Here is a 22,063-nt window from a genome sequence, read left to right as displayed (position 1 = left end):
AAAGCCGAGTAGGTAATAAATTCATACCGAAAAACCTCAAAATTTTTATTTAACATTACCAATCAAAGGCGAGAACAGCTTCTGAGCTGACTGTTGCCTCTTGACTCTCTTGGTCCACTCGTCGACACCCAGGTTCTTGAACTCCGCCAGGTAGACCTTGGTAGCTACAAACTGCCCCGTGTGAGAGGCTAGCAGTTGAGAGTGCGATGGAGCCAAGTCCTTCACAATTGCCACTTTGTTCTTGTCGTCAGCTGCCTTCCACAAGTCGTCAAAACTGCGAGACCCAAACTTGGTCTGTGCCAGTTCCACATAGTGACCCTGGAACGATTGCTGTTACTTACATTGATGTATTGTCAAATCACACAATTTATGAAGGTGGACACAATTTTGTCCCTTAACATAACCAAACTTCCACTAACGGCTGTCAGTGTTAGTTGTTCATAAGATAAGGTAAAGGAAAAAAGTCATGATCATTATGGAATTAAACAGGTTGACTTTTTTATGATAAATAGTCATGGACACGTCTGGAATTCATCTTGTTCAAAAGATGTATTAAACTAATCAACTAACTAATTAGCGATGTGGAAAAGAGTGCTCGCTTTGCAAATCGAAAGGATGCTGGTTCAATCCTGAGAAGTCAGTAGTCTACTATAACACTATGTATGGTATTCAAACAACAAGTCACAGCTGATTTCAGTAAATTTTGATCTGCAGTTTTCATTGAAGCAGGTATGTTTGCAGATTTAACACACATTTTACGAGTTTAGCCGTTCACTTTTTCTATTTTATCAGACAAAAAGTATGCCAAAGGACAAGGGCTTCGGTTCTAAAGACCTCTTAGGATGTTATTTGAATGAGAAAGAGCCCACTTTGGCACAAGAATCACAAAAAAGATAACACGAAAAATTAGGAAATATCATTACCAGGGTGAATTCTTTCCCATTCAGATCAGTCGGCTTTCTAACAAAATTTCTTACCAGACAATATACATTAAATTAATTAAAATGCATGCATAATATATACATTAAAACCATCAAAATATATTGTACAAACCAGAAGTTTCTTTATTAGTTTCTGTTTGTTCTTTTCTGATATGAGCTCAGACTGCAGGAAGTCTTTGGTGATAAAAGATCCATAGATGGAGGACAGTACAACTGCCAACTCTGCTGGTTCATGGGCTAGGAGAGAGTTGACAAACTGTAACAGGACAATGGTAATGAAACTAGAGCTGATGAAACATCACAAGTAGGGAATCCAATCCCATGATCCTGCTGTCCAGGATTATAGGTAATTCCTAGGATGAAAATTCAGAATCTAAAGATATGGGGTTGATACATATTCCTTACTCTGTCAACATATTATTTTTAACCACCTAGGTCTAGTTTCAAACTGTCTTTAATCTTACATAAAGAAGTAAGGCCCACATGGCAACGAGAGCCAACAGTAACACTACAAACTAGGCCATCTTTAGACAGCCTTGCTCAGACAACTTAAACCTTTACATGAGAAACTTTTTGATGGTTTGAAAGTGGACCCAGTAACTCCTGACCATTAAGCTTTTGATATGTGTTTCTGGCTAAATGATCAGCAAGTCTTAGATAGTAACAAAGATACACTTCATTCTAGACTCATTTTTGGACACCCAGCTGTACTCTTATCTCAGTTGATGAACAGGATGTGGCATAAGAGATTGAACAGCTTCACTCGTACAGTACTCCGGTTGTGAAGACACTGTTGAGTCTTGTTCTCTTCAGCAACTCTTACCGTTTCAATTGTTACGGTATCTTGTTTTGGACCGAACAACATTGAGGTTATGCTGTGTGAGGGTTTTACAAAAACTGCAAGTAAATGAATGGGACACAAAAAGATGTTTGCCGGTGGTTCTTTATTCTGAACAACGATGCAATTCCCAGTGCAAACACAACATTTTCCAGTGTTCTCAACTGACCTGTGTTTCTGTTTTAATAATACGACCGGTACCCCTTTTTTCAAATTTTTAATCTACGATTGCATTATGTTCGCGTTGTGCAGAAAAAAACTACTAGCAAAAAGCTGTTGGCGCACAAATCACTGTTTTTACCTCAAAGTTATCCAGTCCAAACCATGATATTGACCGAAGACTTAACAGTGTCTGCCTCCCCACTTCATAGACAGAACACTTGAGAGTGAAACTGCTGTACTTTAAAATAATTAGGGATGTACGTGTCTCGAAATCTTCGGGAAATTTTAAATCTCATTCTACAAGATAAGATTTTATTTTGATCAATGTTTTTTAAGACGAGATTATAAAAGAAAAAGAAACCATTAAAAAAGTCAATGCAATACAGGAGCATGTTGTTGTGTTTTCTGTGCGAAGGTGTATTTATTTAATTCCTTACAAATATTACTTTAGGCCTAAATGTTTTATAATTTTTTTGTTTTTACGTCCCAAATGATGAGTTTTGTTAAGTGTAAGCAGTGTAAGACATGTTTCACTACTGTAAACATGGCCAAACACCCAAAACAGTCACTCCAAAATCATTCTAAAAATAACACAAGACTGAAAAATTGTAACTTGATACTTGACTAGTAAGACTGATGTTTTAAACTAATAAATTTTGTATTTTTCAAAGTTGTAATATTGTAATTTAATATTTAACTAGCAAGGCTTTATGTTTCAGACTCATAAATTTTGTATTTTTCAAAGTTGAATTACATCCAAACTGATATCACCACGTTTCCTATGCCTAAGAGTTTATTTTTAATAAGGTAGGCCTAATTAGTATTTTGTTTTCTTTACATACTGATGTTTTTTAATAATATTCTCGATTTTAAATTTTGAATTAAACATTTTTTTAATATTGTTACCTGATATTAGTATTTTTGTATTTAACTAGTCATCTGTCATAAATCAGTTGATATTTAACAATGTTACAAAATCAGGTTAAAATGTCGAACGTGCTTTTCCCGTTATGTATGAGAGATTTCCCGTCTCAAAATTTTATGAGAAATAAAAATCCTGTCTCGTCTCGAACTAAAAATACAATCTCGTCCATCCCTGAAAATAACATCTAGCCAGCACCTTTTCTTACCTTGATCGGCTTCTGGAAGTGCAACATTGCCTGCAGGACCTGAGACCCGGGCCTTGTGGGTGTTGTGGGCTTATCATGAGGTAAAGGCTGCAGAGACAACACAGCCGACACCAACTGCTTCTGATCACCACTCGCATTATCACAGTTCAACATCTTCATAAGGGACTATAAACAATAGCATTTCTGATAAACGAGTGTTATTAAATCCCACAAGCAATAAGTGTGCCTGTATATTTTTTACATTTCTCTTACCAACATACACTTACTCTTGATAATACTAAACTTATTACGGAATGTAAATAAAAGAAACGTCTTATAACACTTAAAACATATATTTACACAATACGGTTAATATACGATAAAGATGGTTAGTGGTGATCGATTTCGATTGGAGTGTCCAATCAAAATCGATCACCACTAACCAACTTTATTATATATTTACTGTCTTGTGAGTAACAGTATAAGTGTTATGTTTTAAAGTATATGTTTTAAAGACATTTCTTTTATTTACATTCCGTAAATTTAATAACTCGTACAATGCTGATCAAGAAGTTATTTAAACTTAATAACCCAAACAATGTCCAATTACCAAAAATAATGCTAAATCTAACCTATAAGCTTATAAAATTAGATTTCCCAAGCTTAATTGCACTACTGGGCATTCAAATCAAAGAGTTTATTAATTAGTAATAATGCAAAAAAGTTGTGTTCCTTGAGTACAAAAACCCATTTGATTTAACTTATTAATTTCCATGTACAGCCTGTATCTCAAAAACCTGAATACCATTAAGCATAACCTATGTATTTTAAATTAAAATAGATCCACCTATATTACACAGGTCTAATGGTAAAAAATGTCAGGTAGGCCTACTTAAATTCAATTGAAGAGTAATCAAACAAAGCACGTTAAAGTATTTTGTTTAATAATCTAACTAATCGCAGATATGACTGCAGAATCGGACTGGACACTGCGACTGGAAAGACACAGACTCCTACATCATGTCATAATTCAAACCAAATTCCAGCATGTACAGGTTTTAGCTGATGAATCATTCATCAGCGTTAGGTTAAACTATGTGTCAGATGGGAGTCTACTTAATTTGTTTATAGACTTTAGACAGCTTAATTAGATTTTGATAGATTTTTGTTTCACAGCTACACGTTGATTAATAAAATTTAAATTTAGTAAAAAATAAAAGGAATTACAATTCTTAACAGAAAGGAATTCTTTACAATTAAAGAAACTACAAAAGTTCCAACAGCTATAACAGCAACTATAACAGTTCATAAAGTCAAACAGCTCTTAATTATACACAATTCTTAAATAGAAAAATATTGACCAAAACTTGTGGCAATTAACACTGGTGTTTAATTACCTTAGGCTATTAAAACATTTTCTTTGCCATGTTGTTGATCCAAAAATTATTACTGCTTTTAAATTTAAATTAAGAGATGGAAACTCAGTTTAACTGTAACACTGACCTGTACAAAGTCTGATTGACCTGTTTGTAGTCTTCTGCAGCCCACAGCCAAGCTGACGAGGACATTTTTATTGACTGAAGAAAAATGTGGTCTCAACTGGTCCATCACTTCGGTAAACTAAAAATAACAATTGTTTACAACTATTATTTACAATCAATTAAAAAAATTTCAACACATTTAAGGCCTTCAAAGCATGATAAAATTACCAATCTAGCCTAATGTCATATAGGGACAAATAAATCTGTTATGTACAACCCATCACAGTTGACATGGATAGTTGATGTTAAACTAACTGAGCTCCAAAAGTAAAAATTAAAAACTTCAGCCATTCGGCATTCACATAGCAATCTGAAGGTTAGCATTCAATTGAAAAGTCAATATCTTTTTAATAATTAAAAACTAGGTCCAACTGTCCATAACCATTCGACTACAGTAAACGATCCTAGATCTTAGTCAGTAACAAAGCTGTCATCTCAACTCGTACATTCAACACTAATCACTCACTCATCTTCGTCAGTGAACTAAAAGTACCTCTAAATATTTCATTAAAATACAATCTAAAATGTTTGACTTGATTTTTACTATACCGTAACTCAAGAAGCCATAATGAGTAAGTACATTTTAGTCTGAGAATTATTTTGAAGCTTTTAAAAAATAGTATCTTGAAACTCCTATTCCTGACACAGTATGATTAGTGTTTTGTTAAATAGGTTCTACGTTTATTTCAAAGTACAACCATATCTCAATAATAGAGCTAATATTCTTTCTAGCTAATTTTGCACCAATACCAGCAAATTATGAGTAAAAAAGAACCAAAGCTAATTTTAAGAAAACAATATTTACCAGTTCTGAATCAGAACAACTACTGATAAACTTCTGTATCGCAATGTTGCCGATCTGGGCTGATGACATTTCTACGAGCCGCGGCTGGAGAACCTTCTTGTATAGTGTTCGTAGAGGTTTGGGCTTGCTGTGGCCAATCATAACTTCTAGAACTGCCAACGTACTAGGCGACATTGCTGACATTCCGTTGGGGAAGCAATCATTCAATATCTGAGTGAACAACTGTTTGTATAAATGTTTCTGTCCTGCAGCTTTTAAAACTTGGAGAAGCGCTTGTATGTAGCCGGACGATAGGTGGTTTTCCAAAAAATCTGAAAAAGGAAAATCGTTAGGGCCCGATGCGCAGTTTGAGAAAATACTTCCACGGCAGCAAACCTGCAGACAATTGGATTTCCACTTATAAACAGGATTGGGCAAAAGTATGGACACCCCTGTATTTAACTTTTTAGTGGTGTACACCAGAAAAACCAAACCCTGCACAGTGCACACCTCTAAATGGCATAAAAGTACACTTTATTGTTGGCATCACAATTTTGTCCAAATGGGCTGCCATTTTGTACTGGAGTGGCAAAAAAATGTACTTCTTTTTAAAAAAAAAACACTTTTCTACACTTTTAAAAGTTTCTTTTCTACACATCGGCTATCGTTACAGTTTTCAGATCAATAGGAAATGTGATCTCTATTATTTTAGAACATTTAGCTTAACCAGTTCTTTTTTTCAATTCTTAGCCATAGTGTGGAATTTTTTATAGGCCTACTGTGTCAAAAATTTATCTTAGCTAGATCATTTCAGTAAATTAAAAATAAAACACTGCTAAATTGATAATGTAATCAATCCAAAGGAGTTACCTTTGCTTTTAAATTGAGGCCATTTAGAAATACGAGTGTAAAATTCCGCCAACAGCTCTAAAAACTCGTCTGATACTTTAGCCGAAGTTACTTTGGATTCTATGCTAGATTCTTCTTCTTTCTTGAAATGTTTATCCAATTGCGGAACTCCGGCCAAACAAAACATGGCAGTCCGGAGACATGGGTTTGCAAAGCTGTCTGACATAAATTCTTCTATGTTGTTCAGCAAAAACCTGGCTACTTTATCCAACCATATTTGACACTTGGTTTGGTGTTTTGAGTCATCATCAGAGACTTCCTGAAACATTGTAACAAAGCACAATTATTGTATTTATGCATAAGTTACACCTGATATTCTTGTTATGTACCAAGAAATAAGACCTTATGTGTTTATTATAACATCTGTCAGATGACTGTATATTATTATTGTTAAGTTTAGTCTGAATTGTGAGTTCAATAAATCTGGTTTTGTTTATTATGTTTCAAAACTAAACTGGCAACGAAATTCAGAGACGATATCACAACCTATGATCCCAAGGAAAATGAATAGGTTGCTGCAGATCTCTGGAGGGAGTTAAGAACACAAAACACTGAAACATTTTTATTATTTGAGGTATTTGAGTATTATTTGAGTAGGCTTATATATTACCACCACCCCAAATTACATGCTCCCCGCCAGAACTGAAATATTTTCCTGCCACCCATCCCCACTAGTATTAACAGTTTACAACAAAAACCCTTTTTTACCCTCCCTGTTGCAGCAAACCTAAGTACTCGTTACACTAATTTTATTTAAATAGGGAATAAATGTGATATTTTTTAGGAGACATTTTAGTGTAGATCACTATCCTGATAATTAGACCAATTTGTATATACCAAGGAAAAATGTGGTTCGGATTCCACTATAAACTGTAGGGCCCTTAGTTGCCATTAGCTGTATGGGCTATTAATTAACAGCTGTGTCTAATAAATGTCGGCCTTAGTCACTAACAAGACTACAAGATCGCGCCACTTATCCTATACACTCATCTCCATTCATACTTGGCTTAAAATACCTACTATGTATGGTCGCCATTTCATTGAACAGTATTAACAATCAGGCAAATGGAAATTCGCTAAGTCTGCAGGTTTGCTGCGGCGGGGGTATTGTTAATTAATAATTATGTTTCGATATAATAAAGTTATAAAAACATCAAAGACATATACTTTTGTAATAGAAAAATTATATAGCCTAGCCTAAAGGTGTTAAATAACTTAGGTTTTTTCTGATGACATTAGTGTTTAAAATTATGAAGTCTATTGTGTATCTGATTGTTTGCTTTATTTCTAGTTTACAATGTAGAATTATAGAACTGGAAAATTTTATTAGACAGTAATTTTACATTTTTAAGTTGATTCAAACATATGAGATTTTCATAAAGTATGAAATACATACTATAATATTTTCACAAGCTTACGTACATGTTTAGGTATGTAAATTTATCGTAGGTACAATGTAACAATTCTTATACCCATGAAAAAACTGAAAACAAGTAGCCTAAAACTAACTTTTGAATTTTATTTCTTTAACTAGCTGTGTACCCGTTCTACGCACGGGGATCTTATAATATTCAGTTGAAACCTTCTTATATAACGAACAGCAGTTGGTTTGCATATTTTAAGATATGCTGGCCAAACTATTATACATAGCTTCATTTTATGTTGTTTTTTGTTGTTCCGGATCGGTATGACAATCAATAAAAGGTTAAATTACCTCTGTGTCTGCCGGTCGATCCTATAACGGTAGGCTTACTTTTATTTTTACTATCTGATCTCGTTTGCATGGCTCAATCACGTCCTGGTTGAAGTTCGTTCGCTACGCTCACTCACCTGTATGTTGGAGCTCGTTCGCTGCGCTCACTTTCCTTCAGGTTAGCTCGTTCGCTACGCTCACTTGCCTTCAGGTTAGCTCGTTCGCTACGCTCACTCGCCTCCAGGTTGCAAATTAGCTGTTGTCATAAATGTAAAAGAAATAATAGTGCTAGTGCTGCACCCTGTTGGTAATCCTTGTAACTTTAATGCTATTGAACATCACAGAACAGAACCAACTTGTTTAATTGAAACAGCTGTTAAGATTCAATAATTTCATTTCTCATAAGGTTAACATGGGCTTCCAGAAATTCCACGTCAAAAATCGACAAAAACTTGATTTTCAAGGGTTTACTGTTAAATATCTAACTGTCTCATATTCGATGAAATACGTCTAAAACCATCTCATATATGTATAGTATTTGGAAAATAAGTTTCAGGCGGGACAGTGCTATAGTTATTGAGGAGTAGTTGTAATAAAGTGCGTATTTTAGCGTTACCAAGAGAATGACAGATAGACAGACAGACAGACAGACAGACAGACAGACAGAAATTGAGATAAGGTTTGATTCGGTTTCTCTGACCTATGAAATGTAAAAATAACCAAAAAGTTCATTATTCTAAGCAATGTACAGACAAAACTCTAATTTTATTTATATAGATTAAACATGTGATTACATTTCATATCACTTGTCAAATCTGCAAATTTAAGCCTTACCTGAGAGTGTTGGGCAGCTACAATCATCACTGTTTGCAACACATGACTGGCGAATTCATGAACACAGATTGGTCGCAAGTTGGAGGCAAAAGCATCAAAAAACCGTTCCAGAGCAGAATCGGAAGCAAGGGGAAGAAGATTTTCAATAACCCTGGAGATGAGTTGATTTGATGAGTAGTTAACTTCTTTTCCTTCTGTTTGAGCCAGCGCATTGTTGGCAAAAACCTCTGCAAAAATGGATTATTAGTCAGTAGGAGATTAATTACTGACCAAAGGAGTCTGTGAGAGAGTTTTCCCAATGTAAGTAACAGATTGTTTTGTTTTTACAGTAGTTTTGTGCACGGTTTGCTTTTGATTTTGTTTGCTGTGTGATTTTTGCATTTTAGTTTTAATTTCTATGATAATTGTATATTGTTATTTGTTTTGACGATGCCTATTGCATTTCATGGCTAATGGAAAATAGAGCATTTAGGTAATTTTATTTAATTAATTAGGCTAATTTATTTAGTTAGGCTATTTATTCATTCATGCTCAACGGTAAACACATTTTTTTATAACACATTAAATTTCTAAGATGAAGACAAGTAGGCCTAAGTCACCAAATCAATAAGGCCTAAGTAAGTAGTGAATCAAATTTGAAATCATACGGACACATAAATGAACTTCAATAGGATTAGTGTAGTTTTATAGAAAATAGTACCTATAAGCAATCAGTGGTAGATATTGGTGGGAGGGACTCGTCTAAAATGAACGGTTCAGGCTCAGGTGGAAGATAAATGGGATTAGCGGATTCTTTGTCAGATGAGTCTCAGATCAGGCATTTTGCTTTGTCAAACTTTAAAAAAAAATTAGAATTTTGACCTTGGAAAATATGACAAAAAATATCTAGGCCTATAAGTAAATCAATAAAATCCAGGACTTAAGCATTTTTTAAATTGTCTCGTCATTAAATCAAACTAACTTATTCCAAAAGATTAAAAACTTGATACCGAACTTACTTGATACTTGAGACTTTTCTTCTTTATCTTTGACCGTGATTACAGATAAATAGCGTCAAATTTGATTGTAACAACATGGGTGTAACATCAATAACCAACCCGATCGCCTATTGCCTACATTTTACCTTCTTAATCCAACCTGTTACATATGTTTTATTTACATTTGATTTCTAACATTTGTTCAAATTATTATTTTGTTTACTTGTTGAATTGTTTATGTTTACTTACAGATTGTGATTAATAAAGACTTACTTTCTATTTCTTATACAAAATGTGAACTTTTATTAGTAAAATTAGTGGAATCAACAATGGCGACGAGGAAAATGGTAAGTAGAAAAGAATTTGACATTATATCTAAAGAAAAGGAAACTACTAGAACTACGCTTGAACAAACGGCCAGGCTGAAAGATACGTACAGACTGTCAAGAAGGCATTAAAATCCATGGAGGGAGAAAAGGGTACACTGCAAAATAAAATCCAAAGACTTGTAATGCAACTCAGGCAATCCCCGAATTCAACTGGTACATCAGCATACCACCTAATGTTTGGAAAGAGTGTACGAACAAACCTTGCAATAATTGTTCCAACATTAGAACCGAACAAATATCAGAAGGAGGGAGTCCAAGTCGGTATAAAAAGGAATTTCAAAGTTGGAGATAAAGTGCAAGCGCGGACGTACGGTATGTCAATGGTTCGTCCAAGTGGTATTCCGGCTATATAACTAAAAAGCAAGGACATGTAATGTACGTAGTTCAGCTAGAAGATGGACGAATAATAAGAAGACATGTTGACCAGCTGATTCTTCGTAAAGTGCCGCAGCAGAGTATATAGAGGAGGAGGTGTTACATATGTTTTATTTACATTTGAAGGAGGTGCCACTAAAAGTCAGTTGAAAACAGCACTCCCCAGTAGGTTAGGAATACAACCGCCACAGCCAAAAAACAAAATTTTTTTTAAGTGTATTTTATGCAAGAAGTCTGTAAATATTAGTTTTTAAATAATGTGTAAATAGTATGTTAATATGCCACTGACGCAATCTATCCGACATTGTCGGTCAAGGATTAAGGACACAAGTATCAAGTAAGTAAGTAAGTATTTGGTTTCTAACATGTGTTCAAATTATTATTTTGTTTACTTGTTGAATTGTTTATGTTTACTTACAGATTGTGATTAATAAAGACTTACTTTCTATTTCTTATACAAAATGTGAACTTTTATTAGTAAAATTAGTGGAATCAACACAACCTAACTTCAAAACACTTTTAATGCAGTCACGAACCCGCAAGTTAAACCCAGACCTGCCTTGGCTGCACTTTAGTTTACGTCCTACACTTATTCAAATAAACATATCGATCGATATAGGCTATCAATTATTTCATTCGATATGTCAAGTGTGGTTCGTTAGAAAAAAACCTAACCTTACTAACCGAATGAAATACCGTAATCGATATATCAAATAGTATATATATATCGATGTTTTCCATTGGAATGAGTGTAGGACGTAAACTTAAGTGCAGCCCCTGCCTTCCTCACATGCCTAAATTAGCCTATGATCATTCATTGTTTCAGTTTCAACCAAGGCCACACTAAAAAAACAGCCTTCAAGCGAGACGTCACGATAGAAGACGGCAATGACAAAGGTATTTATTAATTTTCCAAGGAAAGATTAAAACAAGCAGCTGATCACAAACGGCAAACAATATGTCATTGCCGTCTTCTATTGTGACGTCATGCTTGACGAGCATTACGGCCTGTTTTTTTGGTGTGGCCTTGGTTTCAACCAAAGAAGATCCGTGTGACTTCACTTATTGTTCCTAGGTGTGCTGAACGCCTTAAGAAAGTAGGCTAAGTTAGTTCCCTATATTTCTGCAATTTTCAGTGGTGTCCGTGCCTTAGAATAATGTTTTAAAGGTGGGCCTGTTTTATTGTTTATTAGAACTGTACGAATGGTGTAAGAAGGTTTAAAAGAAAAGTTCAGAAATACCACAAAAGGAAGTAGCCTACCTAAGAATGTTCTGTACTAATTTATTCAGGCCAACAAAGTGGTAGGCCTATCAAAACACGGGTACAGTTTCTCAACTGGACTAAGACCTGTGCTAATATCAATTGAAAAACTATCGTATTGAAAATATTGATTATTAATCGATATTTTTAAATATACCTATTATAAAATTAAACCATCATAACCTAACCTAACCAACCAAACTTCCTGATGGTGAAAAAAATCGCATGAAGGTTTACTAATTGAATCGATAGCCTAGGCCTAGTTTCAATCGATATTAGCATAGGCCTAGCCCAGTTAAGAAACTGTAATCCAAAACACTGTAATAACGATATGTTGGTCTAACTTACTTTTTTCTTCAGTTGATCCATTGAAGTTTCTATCTAATTCAAAGATTCTTACAAAGTAATCATGTTCTACAGAATCTACTCTCACTCCTTTGCAAAAGTTTCCGGATTTAAATCTCTTCTTGACTTTGGTAATGAAGGAGCGCTGTTTTTTCCGCTTGAATGTTTGCTTAGATTCGCTGTTGCTGTCAGGGTTCATGTTTTTAAAACAGCTATAATCTCGTAATAACTAATAAAGTAGTAGATAATTCGTTGACGAGTCTTTAGTTTGAATGAACTTCAAAACTAACCTCAAACAAAACAATGCTTACGAACACGAATCAAGCGTCACACCAAGGCCCCACAGCCCCACTAGAAAAAGTCACACGCACGAGTAGAATAGTAGTATATAGATGGAATGATGGAAACGAAACGGCACAGACGACGAAATGTAGAAAATCATAATATTGATAGTTATGGCATTTTTAAATAGCATGCAGCAACTGTACTTTTTAAATCCTATATATATTGCATAGGAAGCCACAAATTTATGGAGTAAATTTAGGTCTCAAATCTACATTATTTCGATTCCTTTACAAAACACCGTCTTTTCACAATTATTACGGGACGGATTACTGGAATCTAGCCTATCAGCTTGTAAACTGAACCTTTTAAAATATATTCATCATTATGACTCATTGAAATTGGTTTTAAAATGATTATGTACACAATAAATCATTTATTTAGACATGTACCACGGCCACCTTTAACTACAGGCCGCGGCCTGGTAGAATTGGCAACGTCGCAAGTGGTGTTGTTTAGTGACAGGTGTTCCATAAGATAACATGGCAGACAGGTGACATCCGCTCATTAATTAGCACTTAATTTATTTAAATTTAAATTTATGAACATAAATTAATTAAAATATTGAAAATAAAACATACAGAATTGACAACCTAAACAATATGAGTTAAAAATCTATATCTGTACATTTTAAGCGGAGACAATATTGTCATAGTCCAGTAACCAATCTTTCGTTAATACACAAATACTATTAGCTGCTTCCAAATAAATCAGCTGTTACAACACCACTTGCGACGTTGCCACTTCGAAGGCCGCGGCCTGGAGTTAATGGCGGCTCTGCATGTACGGCCACTTCTGGTCGCGGCCTCCGAAGTGGCAACGTCACAAGTAGGGTTGTAAAACAGCTGTTTTGTTTGGAAGTATCTACTGGTATTTATGTATCTACGAAAGTTTGGTTACTGGAATATGAAAATATTGACTCCGCTTTAAATGTACAGATATAGATTTTCAATTGTTTTGGTATTCTATTCTGTACGTTTCATTTTCAATATTTTAATAAATTTATGTTCGTAAATTTAAATTTAAATCAATAAAGTGTGAATCTATGAGCTGATGTCACCTATCTGCCATGTTATTTGATGGAATGTCTGACACTAAACAACCCTACTTGCGACGTTATCAATTCTACCAGGCCGCGGCCTGGAGTTAAAGGTGGCAGTGACACATGTCAATAAGAAAAAGTTCATAAATTATACATTTGTTTTTGAAAATGTTGAAAAGTATAATATACTTTGTATAGTACTTCTCTGGTGGATGAAACACTGTGAAAGATCTAAATGGCCTGGAAATTCCTACAAAAAACTTTATTGAATGCTTCACTGTCGGTCGGAAGGTGCTGCTTATTCTTTCTTCGGTGGCGGGTTTGGTAACTTAACAACGCTTTTTCTATTGACTGTTAGCAGACGGGTTTCACATTCCTTGATCCAGATGGCTCTCTTTACGCTGGTTCCATTCTTTTCATTCCTCACATTCCAACATGCCGAGGTTGGGCAAAATGTCAAAAAGTTTCTGTTGAATACCCCTTAGGAATTTATCGCAATTTGGATCAGTCATTACAATAATAGTGTACTTTTTGGAATTACCTGAAGCAGATTTGCTCTTATATTAGTAAGTACTTACTTAAATTAGTTATTATATTATGAAAACTCTTATTCCCAGGTCCCCTTTTTGTCATTGATTTTTTAATGCCACTAACTTCTGGTGAGATATCGTATTATTTTATAAAAGTACAGATCCTAACTCTTGTAGATCTCTTAACATATTAACAACTCAGGTGTAATTCAACAAGCTCCATAAGTCAGATTGTTTAAAATTGGTTTAAATCTGATCTTAATTGGTTTAATAAATTTGGTTTGAGCCCTTCTTAGAAAATTGAAAAATTTAGCATTTTTAGACAAACAGGACAGGCCTAGGCTAACTTAGCCCTTGACTGGTAGGTAACGCTATAAAAAAACCTAGGCCTAAACGGTAACAATTTGTCGAGGAGACTACTTTCTAAAATAAAATAGTAATAATTCATTTTTGTATAAAAAACACTGATATTAGGCCTACTCACAGTTAAACAATGTTGAAAATGAACTTTTGAGGAATTAAAGTCAGTTTACACATTCTTTGCACCATTGGCCTTGGTTTTCTCCACACATCGCCCTGGAACAGCGGCTGCAGAAGTGTAATGTCATCCTGTGTTTCTTCAAAGGGAAGAAGCTGCTTATTTTTTGTCCTCTTTGTTGATTTGTAATATCTGGGGTAGCAGGAATATTTAAGCTTTGAGAATATAGGCATTTGTTTTTCTTTGAGAGGCCAGTTTTTGCATTTGTAAACGTTGTATTTGTTTGTATTTGCAAACATTCCATCCATGATTAGAGTAGTTGGCAGTGTATAATTTTGGCAAACTGCCTTCTTGAGGGGGGCTTTTCTCCCTTAGAAACTAGGTTGTCCGTGCACATATGAGTTTACCAACATTATGTTACTGTAATCATTCCATAATATACACAAACTTAAACATAAAATCAACAAAAAAAATGTAAACATAAAAATCACAGTAACGGTAACGCTTCGTCAATCTGACTACTCGCCACTACTGTACATGAACTACTGAAGGGGGTAGCGAATTCCCACCACACTCTGTGTGATGGGAACTGAGCTGGTGTTGGCGGAGAGGAAAAACAAACAACTGGTTTTAGCGCCAAATTCTAAAATGTGTACATAGCATGCTCTCTGAGACGACGGGCTACCAATCTAGGCTTAAATGGTTAAACATTATTTGAAGTGGTCTTATCCCGATATAGTCCTATATACCTGCGGGCTGAATAGTTCACCAAAAATCCAGATCTCTACCTATTTAAGATAAAAAGTCATTAACTAGTTGTAGAAGTTTTAGTTGTGGATTATAAGCTTTTAATTTAGTTTTAAACAAACTTTTCATTAAACTTTTAAATTTTGTTTTCATGTAGGCCTAGGCTGATATGCCATTTACATAACTGCCATTTCTCAGTTATTGCATAACAATATTAGAAAAACGCAAACATTTATTTTATTCCAAAAGTGTCGTTTTATAGGCTAATGTATTTTAATAGAGAGTAAAAAAGGGGAGATTTCTCACTTTTTGCAGAAATCCCCCGGGAGCTAAATTTTGAACGTCAAAATCCGGTAATCTCCAGGGAAATCCGGGGATATGGCAACCCTAGCATGTATAGGCTATTACATATTTTATTTCAGCTACAGAAATGTTACAATGGGTTAGAAAATACTCTAAACTAAAGAAACGAAGTTACTAAAGCATTTTACTAAAGCACTTTTACATTACGTATTACTTATATTTTAGTCGTGTTTTATCTAATGGAACTGTTTCGGTTAACCCGGGTTTCAGTTATCCCAATGTCGGTTAATCTGGGTTCTACTGTATTACCAAACCTGTTCCGGTTAGCTGCTGAATGATGGCTGTCTGCTACAAGGCTAAAACTGACAAAACGTCACCATTCAATAACCTAAAGGTTTTTATCTGTGATGTGGTCGGACCCTGGAGCCATGTTTGTAGGCCTAGTGTTAGTGACCGTGGAAGCCTTAGTTCCTTTGTTATTTTCTTTTGTATTAAATATGTTCACCTTCAGTTTATAGGTATTGTCTAATTATTGTGAACCAGATTAATTTAGGCCTGTGGGTAACCTTGGAACCAAAGTTTAGAAGATTTAGGCTACACTTCTTTTTTCAACAACTGCCAAAACAACCATTAGACCTAGCCCAATATAATCTGACTTTGTAAACCTCAAACATCTAGCCTACTAAATATTTTACCTTAAGGTTTTTTCTTATAATGTTTTCTGAACTTAGTACTTGATAAGTTACCCTCTCATCAAAATCCCCAAAACAACTCCACACTGACAACTACACTCACTGGTAGACTGTCTGTGGAGTCCTTATTTTCATGGGAGTGTCTGGCGTTTAGGTTATTGTTGTGAATTGTCTGGAGCATTTCCCACTTCTTCTCTTCTTCCTGGTCTCGCTAGGTTCCAAGCCCTAGGCTAGTAGATTTAAATTTTTTCGGATAGGAGAAAATAATTTAAATTAGGTAGAGCCGGAGAAAGGCTGCTTGCTACAAGGATCCAACAGGTACTTTTCAATACTGTCCAACAGATAAACCACTGGCGAACCCCCATGTTAAGGTCGACATGCCACTCTGGGTAGGCCTGAAACAGAAAATAGAAGGGGGTAGAAATTGGTGCTGTTGTTTGTGTAATCACCTAGATGCTTGCAGCACGGCCCTCACAACACAACCATATATTTTATAGGCTGCAGTTCTCTTGACGCACTCACATGCTTTGTGAATCTTTATGCGAGTTCTTCACACAGATTGTGCAATCTGAAAACTATTTTGAGTGTTCCTTAATTGATCGGAGCGAGCTAAGCTCTTGTACGTTGACTCTTAGTCTTTAGTAATACGCAAACTCCTCCTAGACGGCTGAAGCAATCATTTTCAAATGTTGCATGGCGATAAAGGCCATATCTGTGAGTGCTAACATTTACAAGCGTTAAAAAATTCTCTAAGGAATCCACCCCACAGGCTCTCAAAATTTCAAATTAATCCTTATGGAAGCAGTATTTGACACAAAAACAATGGCATAAGATCAGGTGTTGACTTAAAGGAATGATTGATACGCCTTGATTGTAACTGTTATCACAGATATTATAACAGAAACTGTATGGATCATAAACATAAACAAATTATGTCACTAGCTCGAACCAATAATAACATATGGTTTGGACTTTTTTTGCAGTTAAAATTTAAAGTAAGAACACAACCATGTTTGTTTTCTGGCTAGTGACGTATTTTGTTTATGATGAATATGAAAATATAAATACCGTTTCTGTTCCAATATTCGTGCTGCGTGAGTTTCAGTTTGAATTCTGGGTTTCAGTTTACTAGGTGTATTTATATAAGTGTCCATTAGTTTTATCTTGCAAACTAAACATTGTTATGGCTGTAGGTAAAAAAGTCAGTCGTTATATATTAGATAGTAGCCTAAATGCAACGGAATCAACCTATGGTGACGGCGGTGTTCTTGTATTCACTGGTTGTGATGCCTATAATATTAATGGCCAAACGTTTTACTCAACAATTAGATTTAATATACAAAATTGTAACTAACTACAGGAGGGAATTAACTTAATCATCAGATTTTGTTCAAAAACATCCGTGTTGTAGTTTGCGATAAAATAGCTATATGTGGGCAGACTGATTGAGGAACGCTTACCCTACGTCAAGCGAAACCTGACAACCAACATTAGGCCTAAGTGTTCGGTGATCTTACTGTATGTCTGTGAGTGTGAGGTGATATGGCTCAGCTACTACCAGTGCAGGATCGAGCTTTATTCATGCTAAAGTGGTATACACATGTATCTTTTGCATACAAACACATTCAAAACAATTTTCAACTAAAAACTATCATGCGTCAATCCAGCGAAGATCAGTCATTTTTGTATTGCTCTAACTAATATTGCTAATGGAACAATAAAAGAGGAAGATTATATTATTTTCTTTACAATTCATACAAATAATACCAAAGATATTGTAGAAATATGCAATGCTGTTCGTATCATGGCAAGAAAAGAAGAGGTGCTTTTGTGGCTACTGACACCCTTAATGAATTGGCTAAGCTGCATAGTACTGTAGCATTCATTCGTCTTATGAAGAAACCTTTAATAGTTGCAATATTGAGCTCCGATGAATGCCAATATTTTGAAAATATCCTCAGATTAGCCAAAGGATATAGAACCATGTAACGCCACAACCTTTGGACTGATGCAGTATTAAGTGCTGTTGGCACTGTCGTCAATATTATATACGAACGTGAAGAAGTCTTATCACACTTGAAAATGATTTGATGTGTATTAGTTGAATTAATTAATTATAGAGAACTTACTACATTTTACAATAATGTGTTACTAATGGTCCCTATTCCAACTAAATTTGTAAAATGTGGCAGTACCCGAAAACCATTTTTATTGACACCTGCCTTTCACAAATTCCAAGGCATGACTCTGAACCAAGCAGTTGTTGATATTGCACCAAGAGAACTGAGTGCTGGGTTGACGTGTGTTGCAGTGAGCTCGTCCAAACGATATATTGACTGCTTTTTGACCCAGGATGTCCATGTCTGAAAAAGAAACTAATCGAAGATTTAACCGTTTGGTATCACTGTTATAACAATTATTGAGTTTTAGTTTGAAATGTTCACATTCGTTGAAATTAATTGACCAATCAATAAAAGTTTTCTCTACACAATCTTTTGTCTATTTAAATCTGTAGATTAAAACCATTTTGATGCTTTATGTTAAGGGTCAATGGCATTATAATGCCCTGATGGCTCCGCTCAATTTTGTGGACGTGTCTGCAAGTGCCACCTAGTTTTAAGTAAACTTATAACGTACCGGTATCCTAAAAGGTTTACAACAACATTATTAACAATTAATCGGTAAAACTTATCACAATGGCCTAACAAAGTGGAGATCAGACTATCCATTGCTGTTCTTCAGGTATCTGTTTAGGATTTGCAAAACATTTTGGCAACAGCTCTCCTCTATGGGTACTTTCCATCAACCTTTTTTTGAACATCCAACTCCTATTTTACATGTTAGCAAAACGTTCGTCAAATTTTATTTTGTTACAGGGAAAATATGGAAAGTTCTGAATCACCTCTGGACGTACTATCTAGAGCAGCAACTATGGTTCAAGATAATATCTTACCACCATCATACGGTATGTAAATAATAGCATAAATTTTCCTCTCATTTGATTTTTACAGTTTTCTATAATTAAATCCTAGTTCACCCAGATATTGATTCCGAATTTATATCCAAATTAAAAAACTGTAGGAGAATTGGACATTAGGCCATTAAGCCTACTCTTAACATTTCTGCAGTAACCTACGGTTTCTCGATTTTCTCAGATCGAATTTGCAATGTCTAGTTGGTTTTTAAAACATTTGTTGTTTATATTGGCTGCTACCAAGAGTAGAACGAATGAGTAAGTCGTGAGTGACAAAAATGAACAGAAAACAATTCTGCTATCTTGTCGTGTACCGTAACTTTATGACTAGACGTCAACCTATCGCCCTATACTACTTGTCCGTGTGGTGATCATAAAGGCCTTGTCTCACTGAGCTCACTTCCAGACGTAAAGTTTTAAAAAATCGCTCACTGTGCTAACAAGTAAAAATCGGTCACACAGGGAATCTGGGCAACCGCAAGTGTGGTAGTGTCCGCCACTACGCCTTGCTGAGACACAGAGGTGATCATTTACAGTACAGCCAAAGCTATTCCAGTTCCGTCTCGTCCCTTCTCACTAGATTTTTACTGTAATTGTAATTTGCCATTTAGTGTCATGGAACATCTTATTGAAGAATTTCAGAGAAGGCCGATATTGCGGGACAGTATATAGTATATGTAAACTGTACAAGATGATACATGGCAGGATAAAGAATGGGAAGAAGATATCCTATCAGCTCAAGACACTGGCGAAAATGCTTCTAATACCATACAGTAATATGTGTAATATCCCTCCTACATCAAAACTTGTGCGCGTGTCGGTGTGGCAAGAACTTAAAATTTAATTCAAGTTACTTTTACTACATAAGACAATGTGAAAACCAGTGAGTAGCCTACATGTAGTGAGAAAATAGTGCTGGTGACCAGTTTTGTCGAAGCAATGACTTTTATTATTCCAATGCGCTACCATTGAGATAACACGTTCGGCATGACAGTAGGTCTAATGTGTGTACAAAATATTAGTGCCACAAAATGTAATGATTGAATTTAAAAAATCAGGTGTCCAATGCATATCAAAAATACGGGTACCAAGAGAAGCTCTGAAATTACTAAGTACCTGTTCAAGCAATAACAATATCACTCTTTTATTTAAACGTTTTTATTAGCTTGCTTTCTTGTCCGGTACAAATTTTGCAATCAATTTTATACTAACTTCCCGATGAGCTAGAGACTTAAAACTTGAAACATAGCTCACAAATCCTGGAAGACAATGCAATATTATATCATTTAATTTTTATACTTCCCTTGGGCTACGCCCCATAGGCTTGTTTTTATTAGCTCGCTTTCTTACAAATTTTGATATAAATTTCAAACGAAGTTCCCGATGAGCTAGACACTTGAAACTTAAAACAGAGCTCACAAATGGATGACAATGCAATATTATATCATTTAATTTTCATATTTCCCTTGGGCTACGCCCCATGGGCTTCAAAATTTTCCATGTTTACATTTTTAAAGAATGTAAATATCTATAGGCTATAATTAATACACAAACACGAAGTTTGTCGGTTGAACTCCTCCGCCATTTCTTAACCGATTTTATCCTTTGACGTCTCATTGGAAAGAGTGTGTCGTGTAAATTTGCAAACTGGCCTTACATTTTTAAAAAGTCCCTTGGGATCTGCCCCAGTGACTTTGAAAGTTCCCATGTTGTCCTTATGAAGAACATCTATCTATCTATATATTAATTACGTAAGCCGATTCTTTGCGTCAAAATTTTGGGCAACTGGGAAGTTGTAGAATGACCGAAGAGGGCTCAAATTAAAGGTCTCAATCCCGTGAGGGCGGGAAAAATAGTGAAATTCCCAAAATCTGAACACAAAATTAGATATAACGTAAAATGTTCTCTATAAGAATAGCATTAGATGGCATTTACTGCTGATTTCTGTTTACTTCAATACAGCTGATCGTGATTTATCATTAAGCAAGTAAGCAATATTACATTTGGATTACTCATTTGCCAGTCAATTCTGCAATGTAATGTATACTATATAAAACCAACTATATAAAAAGATAACGTTGCCAATAATAATCAAGACTCTTTAGTTATGTCAAAGTGGAAATAAATTGTTTTCAAGATTAAAGAAACGATTCAAGATTAAATGAAGATCTTCTTTGTTTTGATTTCAAAACATATGTTAAAGATTTATTCCACACTTTTTTGTAAATTTGACATTTAGGTATTTAGGAACCGATTTGAATATTAGTTAAAACCAGGTTTGTTTTATTGAGGTTAGGTTTTCAGGAATTTCACATTCAGAAAACAGCATTGGTCAATATAGGTTGAGTGTTGACATTGCTAAAACACAAGTACAGTAGACTCCCTCTTATCCGAACTCCTCGGGACCAAAGCCAGTCCGGATGACGGGTTTTCCGGTTAAACCAACGTCCTCAAAAACTCGTTAAAATGGACTGTTTACTGTGATATTCGACTTAAATTTAGGAGAGCATTTTATTAAGACACGTGATCACTGGTCTCAAATCTTTCCCACGGAAACAGACGTTTCAGTACTGCCCACTTCCTGCCGATCTAGTCCGGTTAAACCAATGTGCTGATAAAAATTGTCCGGTTAAAGAGATGTCATTTCCGCCGAGTGTAGTCCGGTTAAACCGATGTCCGATAAAAGGTGTCTGGATAAGAAGGAGTCTCCTGTATTAGGCTTCTGTATTATAAAGTAGATCTTCATTAACCAGCCAGGGTAATAGGGGGAGGGAGACCACGGATAGTGAAAACCACG

General features: G+C 35.2%; 2 protein-coding genes across 2 annotated transcripts in view; one reads left to right on the top strand and one right to left on the bottom strand.

The window, feature by feature from the left end:
• Positions 1-31: 31 nt before the first annotated feature.
• Positions 32-12,492, bottom strand: LOC128994672 (uncharacterized). Its single transcript, XM_054419373.1, has 8 exons — positions 12,162-12,492; positions 8,812-9,038; positions 6,246-6,543; positions 5,397-5,707; positions 4,554-4,670; positions 3,072-3,236; positions 1,054-1,197; positions 32-318 (listed from the first exon to the last, which is right to left on the bottom strand). Exons 1-8 carry the CDS (start codon positions 12,355-12,357, stop codon positions 46-48), a joined length of 1,731 nt encoding a protein of 576 aa, XP_054275348.1. The 5' UTR covers positions 12,358-12,492; the 3' UTR covers positions 32-45.
• A 1,447-nt stretch (positions 12,493-13,939) lies between these two features.
• The window catches only part of LOC128995954 (uncharacterized), a 35,022-nt gene continuing 26,898 nt past the window's right edge, over positions 13,940-22,063 (top strand). Inside the window, exons 1-2 of the mRNA XM_054421028.1 lie at positions 13,940-14,108; positions 19,169-19,257. Of these exons, the coding sequence (XP_054277003.1) occupies positions 19,176-19,257 (82 nt within the window). The 5' untranslated portion in view covers positions 13,940-14,108; positions 19,169-19,175. The remainder of the gene's footprint in view (positions 14,109-19,168; positions 19,258-22,063) is intronic.

Source organism: Macrosteles quadrilineatus, unplaced genomic scaffold (assembly GCF_028750875.1).
Source record: "Macrosteles quadrilineatus isolate MER2022 unplaced genomic scaffold, UCM_ALF_1.0 Scaffold_5__1_contigs__length_97177068, whole genome shotgun sequence".
In the NCBI taxonomy this organism is placed as follows: domain Eukaryota; kingdom Metazoa; phylum Arthropoda; class Insecta; order Hemiptera; family Cicadellidae; genus Macrosteles; species Macrosteles quadrilineatus.
This window is presented reverse-complemented; position numbering and strand designations above follow the sequence as displayed.

Coding starts and splice junctions, on each gene's coding strand:
- LOC128994672 (XM_054419373.1), bottom strand. CDS start 12,357: ATGAACCCTGACAGCAACAGCGAATCTAAGCAAACATTCAAGCGGAAA. Junction 5,708..6,245: donor GCCTCAATTTAAAAGCAAAG/GTAACTCCTTTG, acceptor TTCCTTTTTCAG/ATTTTTTGGAAAACCACCTA. Junction 1,198..3,071: donor ACTTCCAGAAGCCGATCAAG/GTAAGAAAAGGT, acceptor GTCCTGTTACAG/TTTGTCAACTCTCTCCTAGC.